We start from the raw sequence: 16,059 nt of genomic DNA, 5'->3' as shown, positions 1-16,059 counted from the left end.
AAAAAATTCTTGCAACTTTTGAAGGTGACCTTTTTGTATTAAAGATTAACAACCTTGTTACATAATTTTCCTTACTCTGTTCTCATTTGGTTTCAATCGCTTTTATCGGTTCACAAACATGGTTTCTAGAACAGGGTTAGTAATTTTCTCTTCCCTTTTGGTTTAATTTTTTTTTTTTTTTGGTTCAGATATTTTCTAACATGCTGGAGTCTGACTTGGATAAATTAATTTCTAAAACATTAGCTTGGGTTTCTAACAACTTCGTAGATTCTCAAGCTATTTTTACAGTGAATCAAAGTCTTGGGGTGAATCACTAGCACCATTTTTATCTTTTTGGAAATTTTCTGTTAATCATTATTCAAATTAAATAGGCCTGAAGTTACAAAAAAAAAAAAAAAAAAAATAGTATAAGAAAAGAAAGATCACATGAATAAACAATGGCAAAAGTCGCATAGTTTTCCTTTTCTTGATTGGCACCATATTGCCATTTATTTGAGCCTTTGAAAGCTTGATATTTATAAGTCTCTAGGAGTTGGGGGGAAAAAATTATGATTCCAAGAAAAATATATTCGATGGGTGGGGGCCGATTGGGTCTGGGTCGGGTCTGGTTTTGGTCGGTCAGACCCGACCCGTTGCCACCCCATAACCTGATAACTTGGTTTTATTAGATGTATCATTTGACAAGCTGGAATTGTAAAGTTCAAAAGATTTCCTTTTTTAATTGGCTTTGTACATCCCAAACTGCTTGACTTTTTGACTCTTTTTTTTGGGTAGTTAAGTGGGATACATGCCACTACCCGTTTCTAGTGGTTTTCAGAGGTGACAAATTTAGACTATTTCTCGATTTTTGCATGTCATCCTTGTGTGCAGGGGCCAAGCTGATTATCTCTATATCGTTCCAATTTTATCGGATGTCTCCGAAGAGACCAAATTGCTTGATTTCATATCCAATAGCTGAAGATGATTGTAGTTCTCCTAAGAATAAAACTCAAAAGTAAACTATCTTATTGTATACTTTATTTTTCCTATTTTAAAAGCATGATGATTTCAAAAATCTAAAGAACCATCTCAGACCCAAGAAAAAAAGGGTCATAATAGGAATATATCATGATTTACCCCCATGTTGCATTTGGGTTGGATAATAATAGAGAAAGAAAATACCCCTCATAGTAAACACAGTTGATGAAAGACAGTTAAAGGTTTAAATTCTTAACTCCCAGAATTCAAAATGGGAAGCAAATTATACAAATACAAGCAAAAACAAGGACCACTTTCTTTTCAAACATAGCTCGTCTTATGTATGATCCTCTCTGCACAGCGAAGGTCACGTCTCATTGTCACTATCATCGCCAAAGATGGAGGACACCTTGGCCGCAACTTTTGGTTTCTTGGTGATTCCACCAAATGATGTCTGCCAAAATGTCCCAAATAGATATAAGCTCCACAGTTCATCATACATCTTGGCTCTTACCTCTGTTCATTTAATACATTCTTTCTTCAAGTCTCTCAAATTTTGATTGTACATGTTCAAAGTATGAAATTTAGTAATTAATAAATGAATGAGTTTCCATTAAATGATGAATTAGCTGTTGAAGCAATATTATGAAACCATAATTTACTTCTAGACATTAAAACATGGAAAACACGTTTAAGATGGGCACATGCAACACATGAAAGTCATCATCATCGTAATAGCCTTTTCCCAAGTAAAGGTCTTAATATAACAGCAACAAGTATGCCAAAATCTAACAAGTACGCCAAAATCTAAGTCAACCCTCAGCACAACGATTGCAAAGGAATTGAAAGATGGGCCAAAGAAATCTGGAAGGAACCAGGCCTTTCTTGCCGCCATCTCTCCAACAGGTCCTTCCGTTTCTCTTTCCCCACCTCTGACAAAGCTGTCCTCCCCGAAGAACTCCCCTTCGACCTCTTTCAAGGGAGCTTCCCTCCACCTATCTTTATGGTCTGTAGACCTAGGAGCTTTTCGTTGTCAAAAGGTTTGGATTACGGCTTCCGACGTCCCCCTCCATTCTTGGTGTCTCGACACCTTTACTTCCATTGGCAATGCCTACGGCTCTATTGTGGCCGTTCACTGACAATCTTTGGAAAGCCTGCCGCTCGGAATGGTGCTGTTGATTATAGACGTCCTCGATCCCCATTCTATACCACCCTTTCTCTGGCTCGAGGTGGCCGGAAATTTCTTACGGGTGTTTATCTCCTGGTTGATGGCTTCTCCTCCCTCGCCCCGTTTTCTATCATCGATCGATCCTCTTCGCAATCACCACACTACTACCCCTGCAGAGAAGTAGAACAGTTGGACGAGAGTCTGCCGAAAACGACCGCCTCGTGGGAGTCCCCCACACTGGTTTCCCCGCCATGCTCACCGTCACCACCACCCGCCACCTGGTAGAACTACTCGCCCACCGCCTCAAACTTCTCCACCACCACCGTCTACATCTGCCACCTGAGAAGCCGATGGTCCCGCCACCCACCTCAAACTTCATCACCTCCACCGCATCCCTTCCCCCCCTATGCCACCACTTCCACCACCACCACACCCTCCGCCCCCGCCATCCCCTCCCCACTTTCTACCTCTTTCCGCCACGGACTTAACCACCCCTGTGTTTTTTCCAGGTGCGCTAGCCGAGGAGCCGCCAGTAGTTGACCGACCGGCCACGAGGCACTCTCGAGTCTCTTCAGCCTTGCATCCTGGCACATCGGGCAAGGAGCTTGCAGCTTCCAAACACCTTGACACGTGGCATCATCTACAATTTCCAGGTCGGCCTGAACCATCTTTGATGCTGTCTTGTCAGGATTTTTTGTCTGCAACCGTATTGATGCCGCCGTCGCCTTTAGCCATCGTTTACGCTTCTTTCATACCTTCTAGGGTACATTTGGATGACTCTATGCATGCCTCAGCATGCCCATCGCTGCCGCCCCCGATGCATGACATCTGTCGACCGCCACGCTCCCTGCCTTCCACCTACCATCCCCCGTTATCCGTTCCCAAGATCGCCGGCTCCCTGGGAACCGTGCACCATCACTCACCCTTCTCCCATCAAAATTTTATTCAGTTGCGTGCTGGAATCGCTCCATCTACCTCTCCCCGGGATGACTGCCCAACGATTCATCCACTCCACTGTCACTTCCACCATTGTTACACACTTCCCCCTAGCTCAAACACCATCATCACCCTCAGATGTCCCATCGCCCGGTACATTTGAGACCCTCCGGCTTCCCTTGCTTAACCCACCACCTGTGGCCCTTTCTTCACCACCTAGTCACTTTGTTTAAAACACTACTTGCTCTACTGCTCCCCTTCTCATCGACCTCCTTTCAAACTAGGGAGACGACTCGAACCTTCAAGACCTCTCCTCCCCCTGATCCAAAGAAGAACCCAAAAGGCATGGACCCTCGAACCCTAGTGATCCCTCCCGTTCTCGTGGGTGTTTCGGTTGACCCCACCAGTGGTGAACCCATCATCATCTTGGTCCCGATGGTCACATTCGCCTCTCTGCCCCGTTTCATCCCCAACCTCACACCTCTCCTCTTCTACACCCAACCCATCCACAACCTGAACCTTTTGCCGCTCTCCTCCCACACAATTTTTCTAATTTCATTTTGCCTGCCCACCAGAGAGAACCTAGCTTTTTACCTTCCTTTCCCTCTCTCCCCCCTCCACCTAACTTGTCTCCTCGCTACCCAACCACTCCCTTAACTTTGCCACTCTCACCTACCCTTACCCACTCCTTTAATGCTACCCCCACCAGACCAAGTTTGGCCACCAACCCACCTGTGACAACTTCTCCTACTTCCTTTTCTCTTGAACCTGCTGTGGCTTTTGCTTCCTGCTCCTCTCCTCTTACCTCTCAGGTAGCTCCTTTATCTCCTTCCACTTCTTTGACTGATACTGCCACCCTCTCTCAAGGGGATCCTTTTGGGCTTTCCTCGGGTATCTTTCGACCCATAGACCCTATGTTACCAGCAATACCATCGCCTCTGGCCTCTTCCCCTGATTCCTCTCTAGGAGCTTCTATCTTAGTTGATACTATGGGGGACCCTCTCTCCCCTCCTTCGGTGGACTCCGAATATGTCAACGACATTGACAAAGGACAGGGCCAGATTTTGGAGGTCATAAAAATCATGGGCTTCCCACAAACCATACCGGATGAACACTTTCAGGAGTTTTTCAAGGATGAACTGCAGGATCGCTTTCGGGTACGCAAGAAGGGTTCTCGAGAATTACACAAATTGGCCTGCAACATCAATTACGACCAACCCTCTTCTTCTAACTCTACCTCTCCTATTCCTCTTAAGCACCGGCCTCATGGTAAGGCGCATCTTTAGGAACTCACCTCCATCTCCTGCTTTTACATGTTGATCCTATTTTGGAACATTCATGGCCTTGGCCAAACCCATAAAAAACCGGCAGTTAGGAATCTCTGCTGGAGACAAAGACCAACCGTGTTGGCCCTTATGAAAACAAAACTACCCAATTCGACCTTGTCTCTCGTACGACAAGTTTGGGGTCGTCGACCTTGTCAATGGGTAGCCCTTCCCGCGGAGGGTGCTTCGGGGGAAAATTTGGGATCCCACAGTCCACTCCCTAAATTCTTCATACTTGACGAGATTTTTGTTTCCATCCTTCTCTCCAGAATTTTTGAGAAACTTCATTGGAAATTCTCAGCGGTGTACGGACCTAATTCTGATGCGGATAGACCAATTCTTTGGGACGAATTGAACCTTACCGTGCAGCTTCCTCACCAGATTTGGTGCATTGGTGGCGATTTCAACGTGACTAGGTGGTCCCATGAGAGAAACTCCTCCTCCATAATTACTCCGGCAATGTCCGCCTTTCCGACTTGTTGCCCTCAACAATTTGGTCGACCTACCTAGTGCCTAATTCACTTGGTCTAGTCATGCCACAAACCCATCTCTTTCTAAACTAGACCGTTTCTTGATCTCCATTGACTGGGACACAAACTTCCCTTGAATCCATTCTTCGGCTCTACCAAAACCTACCTCAGATCATTGTCCCATTTTACTTGACACTAAGATTGTCGACAATGGCCCAAAACCCTTCTGATTTGAACTCACTTGGTTGGAAGAACCTGATCTTCTTAACCAATTCCCCATTTGGTGGCAATCGTTCTCTAACCAGGTAGAAGGTTGGGCTAGGTGTAAACTTCAAAAAAAACCAGGTAGAAGGTTGAACTTCAGAAAAAACACCAACTTTTGAAGAATAATCTTAAAACCTGGAGTAGGGGTCTTACGGGATTCCTTGGGCCTCAGAAATCTGCAACGCTGTAATCCATTTAATCCCCAGACCTCCTTGAAGAATCTAGACCACTCTTGGAGAATGAACTCATCAGCAAAGATGAGCTCAAATTTCAATAGCAATCAATCCTCAAGAAAGAGGAAATTTTTTGGTATAAGAGGTCCAGGATTAAGTGGCTGAAGGTAAGGGACCTTAACACAGACTTCTTTCATAGAACTGCCAATTGTCGGCACAGAGACAATACCATCACCCATTTTCAAGTGGGGGATAACCTCCTGGACCAATCTTCTGAGATCGAGCAAGCCATCCTTCGCTATTTTCAAACTCTATTCTTTGCTCCACCATCATCTCGACCTCCCATGGGTGACCTTGATTTCTTGATTCTCCCTCCGGACAAGGCCTCGTGGCTTGAGAGGCCGTTCTTTGAACAAGAAATCTTAGCAACCATTTCGGATTTGGACACAAACAGAGCTCCTAGTCCCAGTGTTTCAAAAAGCGGACCGTCCAGCACCTAGGCGGCCGCCAAGGTGCTCTAGAAGGCCTCGGCGCATCGCCTAAGCTTAGGCGGGTATCCTTGGGCGCACGGGAACCCGCCTAGGCACGGCCGCCCAGGGCCTACGCCCCACCGCTCGTTGAGGCCATTTTTGGGTCATTTTTTTTAATACTAAAGGTGAAAAATTGTGGGTTTTAGGTTTCAAATGAACCTAAAACCCATTGGAGGCTATTTTAGAGAGAGAAAAACCCAAAAAGTTTTTTTTTTTTTAGTAAGGCGACTAGGTTCTAAGCGCCCGCCTAGGCGCTGGGCGGCCTGGACCCCCCCGAAAGCCTAGGTGCCGCCAAGCTCTTTTTGAAACACTGCCTGGTACTGACGGTTACCCTATTGCTCCCTTCCAAATGTTCAGGGAATCGTTTAAAACAGATTTCCTAGATTTATGCAATGAATTATACTATAGGGAGGTCCTTCATAGAGCTTTGAATGCTACTTTCATCGCACTTATTCCCATGATCGAAGGAGCTTCACAACTCAAAGACTACCGCCCTATTAGTCTGATCAATTCCACTTACAAAATCCTTGCAAAAGTTTTAACCCCTCGTCTCAAAGAGGTCCTTCCCCTAGTAATTTCCACTACACAAAGTGCTTTTATTAAAGATCGCTAGATCTTGAATGGGGCATTAGTAGCCCATGAATGCATAAAGACAGTCCGGGTACCTGACATTGTCGTTAAGCTCGACTGGGAGAAGGCTTACGACCACGTAGACTGGGACAATCTCGAAGAAACCCAGTCTAAGATGAGTTTCGGTTCTAGATGGAGAACCTGGATGAGAGCTTGCTTATCGCACCCCTTCTTCTCCATCCTTATTTACGGTACCCCCAAAGGCTACTTCCCCTCTACTAGAGGCCTCAGACAGAGAGATCCCTTATCCCCCTTTCTCTTTGCAATCGCAGCTGAGGTTTTCAGCTGTGCTCTTTCAAGAATGTACTCGGCTGGTTGCTTGCATGGCTTCTCGGTCTGCCCTAGAGCTCCGACAGTATCCCACCTCTAGTATGCTGACGGCAATAGGTTTTTTGCAACGTCTCACCCACTGAAATTCATAACCTCTTCCTATTTCTTAAGTGTTTTGACTTTGCAACAGGCTTCAAAATCAATTTTGAAAAAACAAAAAAGATGGGTGTAAACGTTGATCCCATTACACTCTCAACTTTTGCTCACAGTTGGGGTTGTGGGGTAGAGTCACTGCCCTCCAAATACCTCGGGCTTCCACTCTACATAGGTAAACCTCGCTTTAGCCATTGGTCCCATTTCTTAGATAAAGTGGACCGTAGGTTGGCTGGTCGGAAAGGCCGGAAAGGCCACTTCCTCTCCTCAGGAGGAAGACTTACCTTGATCAAAGCAACACTTGGCAACATATAGGTTTACCAAATGTCCATTTTTCATATACTTGTAGCTGTTAGTTCCAGAATTGAACAGATGATGAGAAGGTTCTTCTGGTTTGGAGATGATTCCAATAACAAAATCCATCTGATAGCATGGGACAAAATATGCCAGACAAAAAATAGAGGTAGCCTTGGAATCAAGAACCTTAGAATCCAGAACAAGGCACTACTAGGAAAATGGTGTTGACGTCTCAACCCTGAGCAACCAATTATGGATTGACGTTCTAAAATACAAATATCACTTGCCGATCAGAGGTCCTCAGGCATGTGGAGATCAATTTGTTCTACCTTTCCAGGCTTTTTGTCCCGTATTAGATTCCATCCGAGGTCAGGAAATAGAATTCTCTTCTGGTCAGACATGTGGACAGGGCACACCCCTTTGAAGGATAGATTCCCGATCTCTTCTCCTTGGCCAGAAATCAGGGAGCAACTGTGGCTGATGAAATGCTATCGACAGTACCACTTCGATCATGGAAGCCAGATTTTAGGAGGGCTCTCAATGATCTCGAAATTGAGAGTTTCGCCACTCTAGTGGCAGAACTTCAGGCGTTTTTCATAGCACCATCGAGGCCAGATCGCATCATTTGGTGTCCTTCACCATCAGGCGACTTCTTGGTTTCCTCTTTCTTTCGTAGCCTCTCGTCCACCAACATTCCCTCTCACCCCTACGGCTACAGCTGCCCAGGCTTGAAAATCTTTCGCTCCACCAAAAATCAAGATTTTCATGTGGCTAGCTCTCTCACAGAGAGTTCTAATAGTAGATCAGCTACAAAGACGAGGGATCCCGATTCCAAATAGGTGTGTCATGTGCCTCTTGGAAGAAGAGACAAACAACCACCTCCTACTGCACTGCTGCTACGCCTTCAATCTTTGGAGAGCTATCCTCAGACTGTTCAATGTGCAATGGGTGCTGCCGGCAAAGGTGCCTCCATATCTTCCGCCCATCCTTTCCCTTGGCATAAAGAAGGAATTCTTCTTTGGAAAATGGCGGTCGCTGCTGCTTGTGGGCACTTTGGATCAAGAGGAACATCAGAATTTTCTAAGGGAATTCTCAAATTGGCCCAAAGTATTCAACAAACTTAAGTCCACATCATTTTTTGGGCGAACAACCACCAATTCTTCAAAGGTGTTCCCTCCTTGGCCTTTAACCAAGATTGGAGCAGCATTCTTCAATTCCATCGCTTGCGATTGCCACGAGCATCAAGATGGGAAACCTCCACCTGTGGGGAAGCTTAAGCTCAACTTTGACAGGTGCTCTCTCGATAACCCTAGTCCTTCAGGCATCGGAGCCATCCTCAGGGACCACCTCGGTGCTACTGTGGCACCTGTCTCCAAACACATTGGCCACGCTAATTCTATGGAGGCCGAAGTGATGGCACTCTTGGAAGGCCCCAGACTCATCCAACCCTTCCACCTACACTCCCTCCTCGTCGAGGGAGACTCCAAGAACACAATTTCTTGGGCACAGAGTCTTCCCGCCTCCACTTCCCTTTGGCATCTGAACCACTTGTTTGTGACAAAATTGAATACCTCTACAGGAATATGTCTGACGTGTGGATGCATACATGGAGGGAAGGAAACCAAGCAGCTGATTCCTTGCCAAAGAAGTAGCAGCAATTGCAAACAACCGGAAGTTTTTTGGGCCTTTTAGTTTTTGCTTTCTATTTTTTGGAGCCAATTTGGTGGATAAACCTATTTTTCTAGGTTGTTGTGCCTCACTGTAACCTCTTAAAAGAGGATTTTGATTCCACTTTTGGCCCCAACCTTTACTGTGGACTGCCAAGGTCTCTTGTACTTATTCACTCTTTTATTAAAGGTTAACACTTTTTTTTAAAAAAAAAAACATTTAATTGCATTTCAAACATTTCATGGAGAAGGGGGAATTTTGGTCATACTCACAAGAACATGATTACAAAAGATCAGGTCCAAAATCTGGTTAAAATATAAGACTTCAAAAGAAAGTACAAAAAGAAACGTGAGATGAGCAAAGGAAAAAGCTGGTGGATTTTTGGTCATATCAGGTCCATATTGGGTTAAAAATAAGGGCTTGAAAGGTTGCACAAAAAGAAAATCGAGATGAACAAAAGAGACGCTAGAGGGCTGGGCTCTCAAGGTTGGCTTACAAGGGTTGTGAAAGAGGTGAACTAAATTTTCACTTATAGGTCTCGTGGCATTGGAGCTGGTGTTGCATGTCCACACGCTAAACGCGTGGACACCTCCAGAGAGGAGTGGGGTTAAAATCTAGTATATTATAACACAAGATTCAACCTTAGGGCTTGATCTTCAGTAAGTGCTCAACACGAGCATCAATGTACACCACCACACAAGCCATTCTCATGTGTTAAAGATATGCAAGGTCTTTTCTAAATTAATTTAAAAATACAATTGATATAGGACATCATAGTTATAAGGATGTGTCTTACCATCCCATCTTTTTTGCGAGAAGTACTAGATACTTTAATACGTGTCTATATAACAGTGATTGGAACCATTAAGTGTCAGATGAGAGGAAACAACATCAACTTCATCTTCTAAAGAATGTGTAATTGGTAGAGCAGACAAATCTCAAACATCTATGCTATAAGAAGAGAAAGGCCAGTCGTGAAGATTTTTTTTTTTTTTTGGAAACTCATATATCCACGAACTCAAATCCCACACACCTTTGATGTTGCCTTAGAAGAAAATCCAAATTTAAGAGTTTGTCGCTCATCTGGGACAGCAAGAGCAGTAGCACTTGTCGTTGTGCTAGAAGATGCGAGAACACCTGATACTTCCTGTTGCTGTTGCTGTTGCTGTTGTTTCTGGGCATCCACACTAGAATGATGTCAAAGATGGCCAAATGTGGGAGATAAAATCTCATCGTAATCTAGGAAAAATCACAACAAAGAAAATGAAGAACGATCAAAGGATACATTTGTGCAAATCTTGCCATTTCCCTCTCTTGACGTAGCTGTTCTCGTTTTTGCCTTTCATCACGATTGCTACTTCCATGCATTTCCCTCATTTCTTTAAAACGCTGAACATGTTCAACAGGGAAACTTACCCATTGTCAAAAGCGATGAAGCATAGCTGTTCTTTTGTGGATTACAAAAGAATCAAGATGAATAATACTAATAATAATAACAACATGAAAAAAAACATGATAAATGAATAATAGTGCTATATAGAACAATATTTTTCGTATCTGTGTGTATGAATACTGATTCCATTCATCTTTCTACCATACAGGTGCATATGGAAATTATCAACAAAGAAAAACAAAATATTGCTGAGAGAATATTGATTCATTAATGGTGCCATGTCCCATAGCCTAGATTCCATAGCCATCTATTTGAGGTTTTGACCCTGGGTCTTCAGTATGCATGTCATACATAACAATCAATACAAGGCAAATGCATAACAATAACAATGTAAGAAATGAAATGTTTGTAAACATGAGAAATTGAGTTGTTAAGAAAACAAAACCAATACTGATATTGAATATTGCTGTTTGGGATATTCAAAGTACTTATCAGCCACCCATGGGGCCAGTTTTATAGTTATGCGAATGTTTGAAGTTTAGAGAAAAGCTGGGAGTTAGGGGTCCAGTTGGACCTAAACTGGGCTAAACCAGCAAGCCTCACGGTTCTCAAAAAATTGAAACGAATAATTTACAAATTCACTAAGGAGTTCCTTTTAAGGCTTCAAATTGAATGCCTTACCTTCCTGTGATTGTGGTCGTATGAACTCAAGTGAACTTCAAATTCCATAGCCAGTTTATACTGCTTGTTGCATAGTTCACAGAAGAACACTTTGCGTATTTCCTTCACCTCAGTCTGTATTTTCTGCTCTCGCTCCGCTATGACCTGGATTTTCATCATGTGCACGAAGCAGGCAGTAGAAGCCACCAGGTAATAAAAACTGCACGAAATTCGCTAGACCCTCTGAAGTGGATCTTCCCCTAGGACATACCATTTCCTTCAAAAGACATGCATATATGCTATATGCTGCCTTCTGTTATTAGATGTAGTTTTACAAAGAGTTATGCATCAACCAATAAACTAATGATGCTTCAATAATATGGTAAAGAGTTCTCCAAAAAAATAAAAAGGCATACCTCCCGCTTCTTTGCATGCTCCTCAGTCTCCTCTAGTTCAACATCAAGCTTCCTTCGCTGAACATTCTCTTCTGCTGTAAAGAAATCATCTTGCTCTTGCTTTCCCACACCCAATTTTGGATCTCTAATTCCAGCCCTGATTGGCTCAATTATACCTGCAAGAAGATATACCAACAATAAATGGTTTCATATCCAGAAAGTTCCAAAACTTTTGATTCAATAAATACGGAAAGGGTAATAGAAATTCCCAACACCCAAATCCATAAATTGACCTAGAAGTATAATTAACCCATAGCATTGGACCTAAGGACACTTTTTAATTGAGAAAGTAAAAGGAAAAGACTAACATGCTATAGAACTTAGGCATGTGCATAATGACTATTCTTTGGGAAATGTCCAGACCAAATTAACCAATGTTCCTCCTCAAACTTTGACAAAAACATTCATGGACACATGATAAGTCAAGAATGTAACAGAACACCTCAAGCATGAAAGAAAACTGTATGAAAATCAAATACAGCAACTCCGTACAATATGCATTTGAGGCTGTGTTTGTCTCCATATGATGTCCAGAGCATATTTTTCTTTTTGTGCACCGAGCAAAAAGAATAGTTGGTTAAACCATTGGATCATAAACATCATTTGAATTGCAATTATCAGCTTTTACTGTAGAGGAACGTGATTATAGATTGTAGAACCTGATAATTTTCAGTGTGTATTAGGTTAAAGACAGCATATGATAGAATATTACTTGTTGAGTTCATATTAAAAAAATATATTACTTGTTGAGTAAGAACACTACCTTGCTCATCTTTACCAAGTCCCTTCCCTTTCCATCCCATTTTCTGCAACAGCCTGAAACCTAAATTTGATGATGTTAGTTGTGTGTCCAGAGTTGCTTGTTCGAGATTATCAGTGTCAAGATTCTCTGTAGGTCTGTGATTAATGGGCAGATAGAAATCATCCCCAAGATCCTCAACAAGGGATTCTTCATACACCTGCATCCCTCAGGAAACACCAAAACAATCATGTTGAAGAAAGGTGATGAATGAATAAGACTTCATACTCCATGTTCATACTTAGTGGCTCAAATTTGCTATCGTGAGCCTGCACGCAAATCTCAGCATAATGTCACTTTCTATGCCACACTGGCAAACCATGCCGTAAAATCTTTGAAAAAAGGTTACAATTTCTTGTCAGACCATACCCATGCAAAACTGAATGCGGAGAACAAGAGACACGAAAAAGTAAAATGGCAATAAATTAATAGAATAACACTAACTTTCAAGAAGAAGTCATTGTTCATAGGAGTAAGAAGCCTATTTTTGTAGGCCATATTTAACAAATTTGTAGAACGGATCATGACTAACAAAAAGATGTCAAGCAAATAAATAACCATAAGACACATAAGACTAATTCATTTGTTTTCAACTAAAACAGTCCAATGGATGAACCCCAATTGAATCATAATCTTGGTTTCACGTCACTAGACTCCATGAGTTTCACTGACATAAAAGTAAAAAATAGGAGAAACTAAAAAAAAAAAAAGGACTAAATCATTCACCCACTAAATGCTTAAGGATACGGATTTGATGAGTCAGCCGGCCCATCTATTTATATGCGTTCCCCCCCTCCAAAATCCATCTCCAAATCCATCTTGAAGATGGATTTTGGATCCAAAAGTTTAGGGTTTTGATAATCTCAACCATGGTGATCATGTATTTGACTTAATTTTTGTTACAACATTTATTTTAGGTTACGGCAGAGGGAAATTATTTTTCAATCTATCATATAGATGGATGTTTGATGCGTCAGCGGACGCATCTCAATTGCTGCTCTCCTGATGCATCAAATACCTTTTAAATGCAAAATCAGTTCTCAACATCAGATTTTTTAGAATGATATAGTGCTTGTTTGCCTTCAACTCGTGGTCCGCAAATCATGTGATTTGACTTTCACGTAAATACGGCACTTTTATGGTTAGGTTAAAGGGGTACAGGTATTTTCTATTATTTTTAGACTAAAAAAAAGTAGCGTCATTTCATAGGTGCATGTCGCCAAAAGGAGGTAAGAAAATGGATCCAAAGTTGCCCCGGACCCATGAATTGGGTGTCACTCAAATTGCCAACCCAACTGCGTGCAAACCATGGTTTGGGGCAGCATCCAGACACACCCATGCATTCTAAATTGAATAAAAGATATAGCTTCTTTAATTCAGTGAAAACAACAGGAACAATGATTCTTTAACAAAACTTGTTACATATTACAAGGTAACATAATATAAAGTGACCACACAATCCCATGCAAAGTCACATCAAATGTTGCCAAGTACAAATAATCAGTACAAAAAACAAAAGAATTCTAATCATTTAGGTAAATATGGATAAAACTAGTCAGACTGCCTAGTGGCTACATACCTCCTCCCTTTCTTGCTGCCGTTTATCTTCGCCATGCATGGGCTCCCTAACAATGCACCCCATCTTGTCCATTTTCATATGGCTAAAAGACAATGTCTTTCACACCTTTTATAATGTCCTAATATATCCGAAACAAAGCGACCCAGATGGTGCTCATCCAGCTAAAAATCGATTTTAATCTGAAAAACTAGAAAGTATCATATCAAGGATGAGTGAGCAAGTCAATCACACCCAACATCACTATATTAAGGCTTCAAGTTTCAACCAACAAAATACCTTGACGTAGATTAATCAACTTCAGGAAAACAAGAAAAAGCGGTAGAAAACATTATAAGCATCATGTTCACATACAACATGATGTAGAGAAAAGTTTCTCAACAACTACAGTAAAAATTCCACAAAAGCAACGATTTAATAATAAGTTTGTCCCAAAAAGCACACCAAAATCAATGAAATCAAATTCCCAATGAATTGTCCCCTATAGATTAAAATGGATTGATATGACAGAGGGCTAAAAAAAAGCAATCCCAAAGAATGAGTCATTGAATATAAACTTAATAAAAGTTACAGTCACAGCAACATTAGACAGCTAAGTCCTCCAGAACCGCTCAAAACTCCTTTGGTTATTCTATGAGGATTCAAATCAATTTTTTCAAATCAATGTCAAATTTTTATAACTATTTCTATCAGTGAATGAAAACTCAGCTGAGTCGGCTTGGACTCAACCAAGTTACTCAGCGTTGACACCCTGCTTAAGTAGGTATTATGGTAAAAATCGAAGGTGAAATAGCTGTCAGTACATGGGTAAGTACCACACAAAATTGCATGAGTATTGTAGAACTCGGGCAAATGAAACTCGCAAGAGTACTGTAGAACTTCGGAGAACTAACCTAAGTTCTAGAATTCTCAGACTTGTCACTAGGCCAGGTATTTTTTCAGTTTAAATTTGGGGAAGGGGGGGGGGGGGGGGGGGGGGGGGGGGCACCTCCTTTTTTCTTTATTTTTTTGATATAGATCCTTAGGGTTATCCATTTTAGCCTCATCTAGCTGTTAGAAACAATATATTGGAAAAAAAAAAATATGATTTGAGAGATTTTGGACAGTTTATACTTGTATGGTTTATATAAACTCAATAAAAATACAGTCATCCCCCCCAAAAAAAAAAAACCCACTTCTCCTATTCCCAAATATCATCACTCTTCAATATCTCATCACTGATGTGTTACTTCCAGGTTATGGAATTTATCCTTGCAAAATGTTAATTGGGGCATGAAATGAACATCAAAACGAGTGTGATTGATTATTTACAACTACATGCTCAAATGGAGGATATAACAAAATCAAATAGCCATTGATGAAAGAAAATTTCAGCTAATCAAGCCAAACCCTAGATTAGAAAATTTAACAGTTAAACAATAATAAGTTCAACAAAAGTTTGACCTAACCCAAACAATACCTCCTAACAACAAAAACAGTCACAAGTATGGATGTAATATAACAAAATTCCATTTGCCATCGACCTTCAAATAACTTACCCAAAAAAAAAAAAAGAACAGACAATTACATAATATTTCTCATCAAAATTCAAAAGATGAAAGAAGAAAAAAGCAAACTCAGATTAGAACAAAGGTAATAGTCAACTGACTAAAAAGTTTTCCCGTTAACATTATGGGTGTCACGCTATCCAATACTTCAAAACAATTAATTGACTTTTTTAGAGACATAATTTACTAGAGATGATATAAATAACAAGCATAAAATTAGGGCAAAGGAGATCTGACAATGACCAAATTTTAGGGTTTCAGGAGGGAACTGCAGAGGGTACATTTCTTCATGATAAAATGCAAAAATTATATACAAAAATCAAAGAAAATCAAGGCAAAAACCACTTACAGGGGCACAATGAAGATTTTCCCTGCTCTCTGTCTTTTGCCCTTCTCTCTCTATCTAAGGATTTTTTTTCTTTCTTTCGCTCTTATGATCTGCGATTTCTAGCAAAAAGCATCGGCTTTTTCTCACTTTATAGCGGGCATCTCTTAATCGAACAAATTACGACAATGCCATCGTATTACGTGCCCGCAGTTTTAAAACCCGGAACAATCAGACCGTCCACAGTACTGATGGGAATTGGTGATTCGGTTTTGGATGGGGGTAAAAAAATGAGAACATATTTATTAATAAAAAGCTACAAAATTTTGTAGTAAATTAAATAAGCGGTTGTTTGACCAACTATTTCAAGATCCAATCGGTGGGCTGATTGTTCATCCACAAATTCGTGTCGGATCGTTGGATCCATCTTGATATGCACTGGTGATATAGAAAAATGTTAAAA

General features: G+C 41.4%; 1 protein-coding gene and 1 non-coding gene across 12 annotated transcripts; both read right to left on the bottom strand.

Moving 5' to 3' along the window:
• Nucleotides 1-822: 822 nt before the first annotated feature.
• LOC148783446 (U6 spliceosomal RNA) lies at nt 823-927 on the bottom strand. The gene has a single exon (XR_016050784.1). It is a non-coding gene; the product is annotated as a U6 spliceosomal RNA (small nuclear RNA).
• A 218-nt stretch (nt 928-1,145) lies between these two features.
• On the bottom strand, nt 1,146-15,720 carry LOC18430146 (D111/G-patch domain-containing protein). 11 transcript variants are annotated; one of them, XR_016050286.1, is made up of 8 exons: nt 15,621-15,720; nt 13,728-13,914; nt 12,113-12,308; nt 11,311-11,465; nt 10,916-11,207; nt 10,127-10,230; nt 9,875-10,028; nt 1,146-1,411 (listed from the first exon to the last, which is right to left on the bottom strand). XR_016050286.1 is itself a non-coding variant. In XM_088859662.1 (8 exons), exons 5-8 carry the CDS (start codon nt 11,072-11,074, stop codon nt 1,325-1,327), a joined length of 504 nt encoding a protein of 167 aa, XP_088715788.1. In that variant the 5' UTR covers nt 11,075-11,207; nt 11,311-11,465; nt 12,113-12,417; nt 13,728-13,914; nt 15,621-15,720; the 3' UTR covers nt 1,146-1,324. The 11 variants fall into 11 exon arrangements, 9 of the variants coding, with proteins under 9 accessions (XP_088715788.1, XP_088715787.1, XP_088715783.1 ...); XR_016050287.1 differs by having other exon boundaries at nt 13,728-13,906; XM_088859662.1 differs by having other exon boundaries at nt 12,113-12,417.
• Nucleotides 15,721-16,059: the final 339 nt, after the last annotated feature.

The sequence above is a fragment of the Amborella trichopoda genome, chromosome 2 (assembly GCF_054954075.1).
Source record: "Amborella trichopoda isolate Santa Cruz 75 chromosome 2, AtrichopodaSantaCruz75HAP2 v2.0, whole genome shotgun sequence".
Classification (NCBI taxonomy): domain Eukaryota; kingdom Viridiplantae; phylum Streptophyta; class Magnoliopsida; order Amborellales; family Amborellaceae; genus Amborella; species Amborella trichopoda.
The sequence above is the reverse complement of the archived record's forward strand: the minus strand, read 5'-3'. Positions and strand labels throughout refer to the sequence as shown.

Bases quoted from the DNA above. Each gene is read 5' to 3' on its own strand.
- LOC18430146 (XM_011623570.3), bottom strand. From the start codon at position 13,805: ATGAAAATGGACAAGATGGGGTGCATTGTTAGGGAGCCCATGCATGGC. The intron at 12,309-13,727 runs GTATGTAGCCAC...TGAGGGATGCAG, and splicing joins GGCAGCAAGAAAGGGAGGAG to GTGTATGAAGAATCCCTTGT. The intron at 11,060-11,310 runs GTATGCCTTTTT...ATGAAAATCCAG, and splicing joins AGCATGCAAAGAAGCGGGAG to GTCATAGCGGAGCGAGAGCA.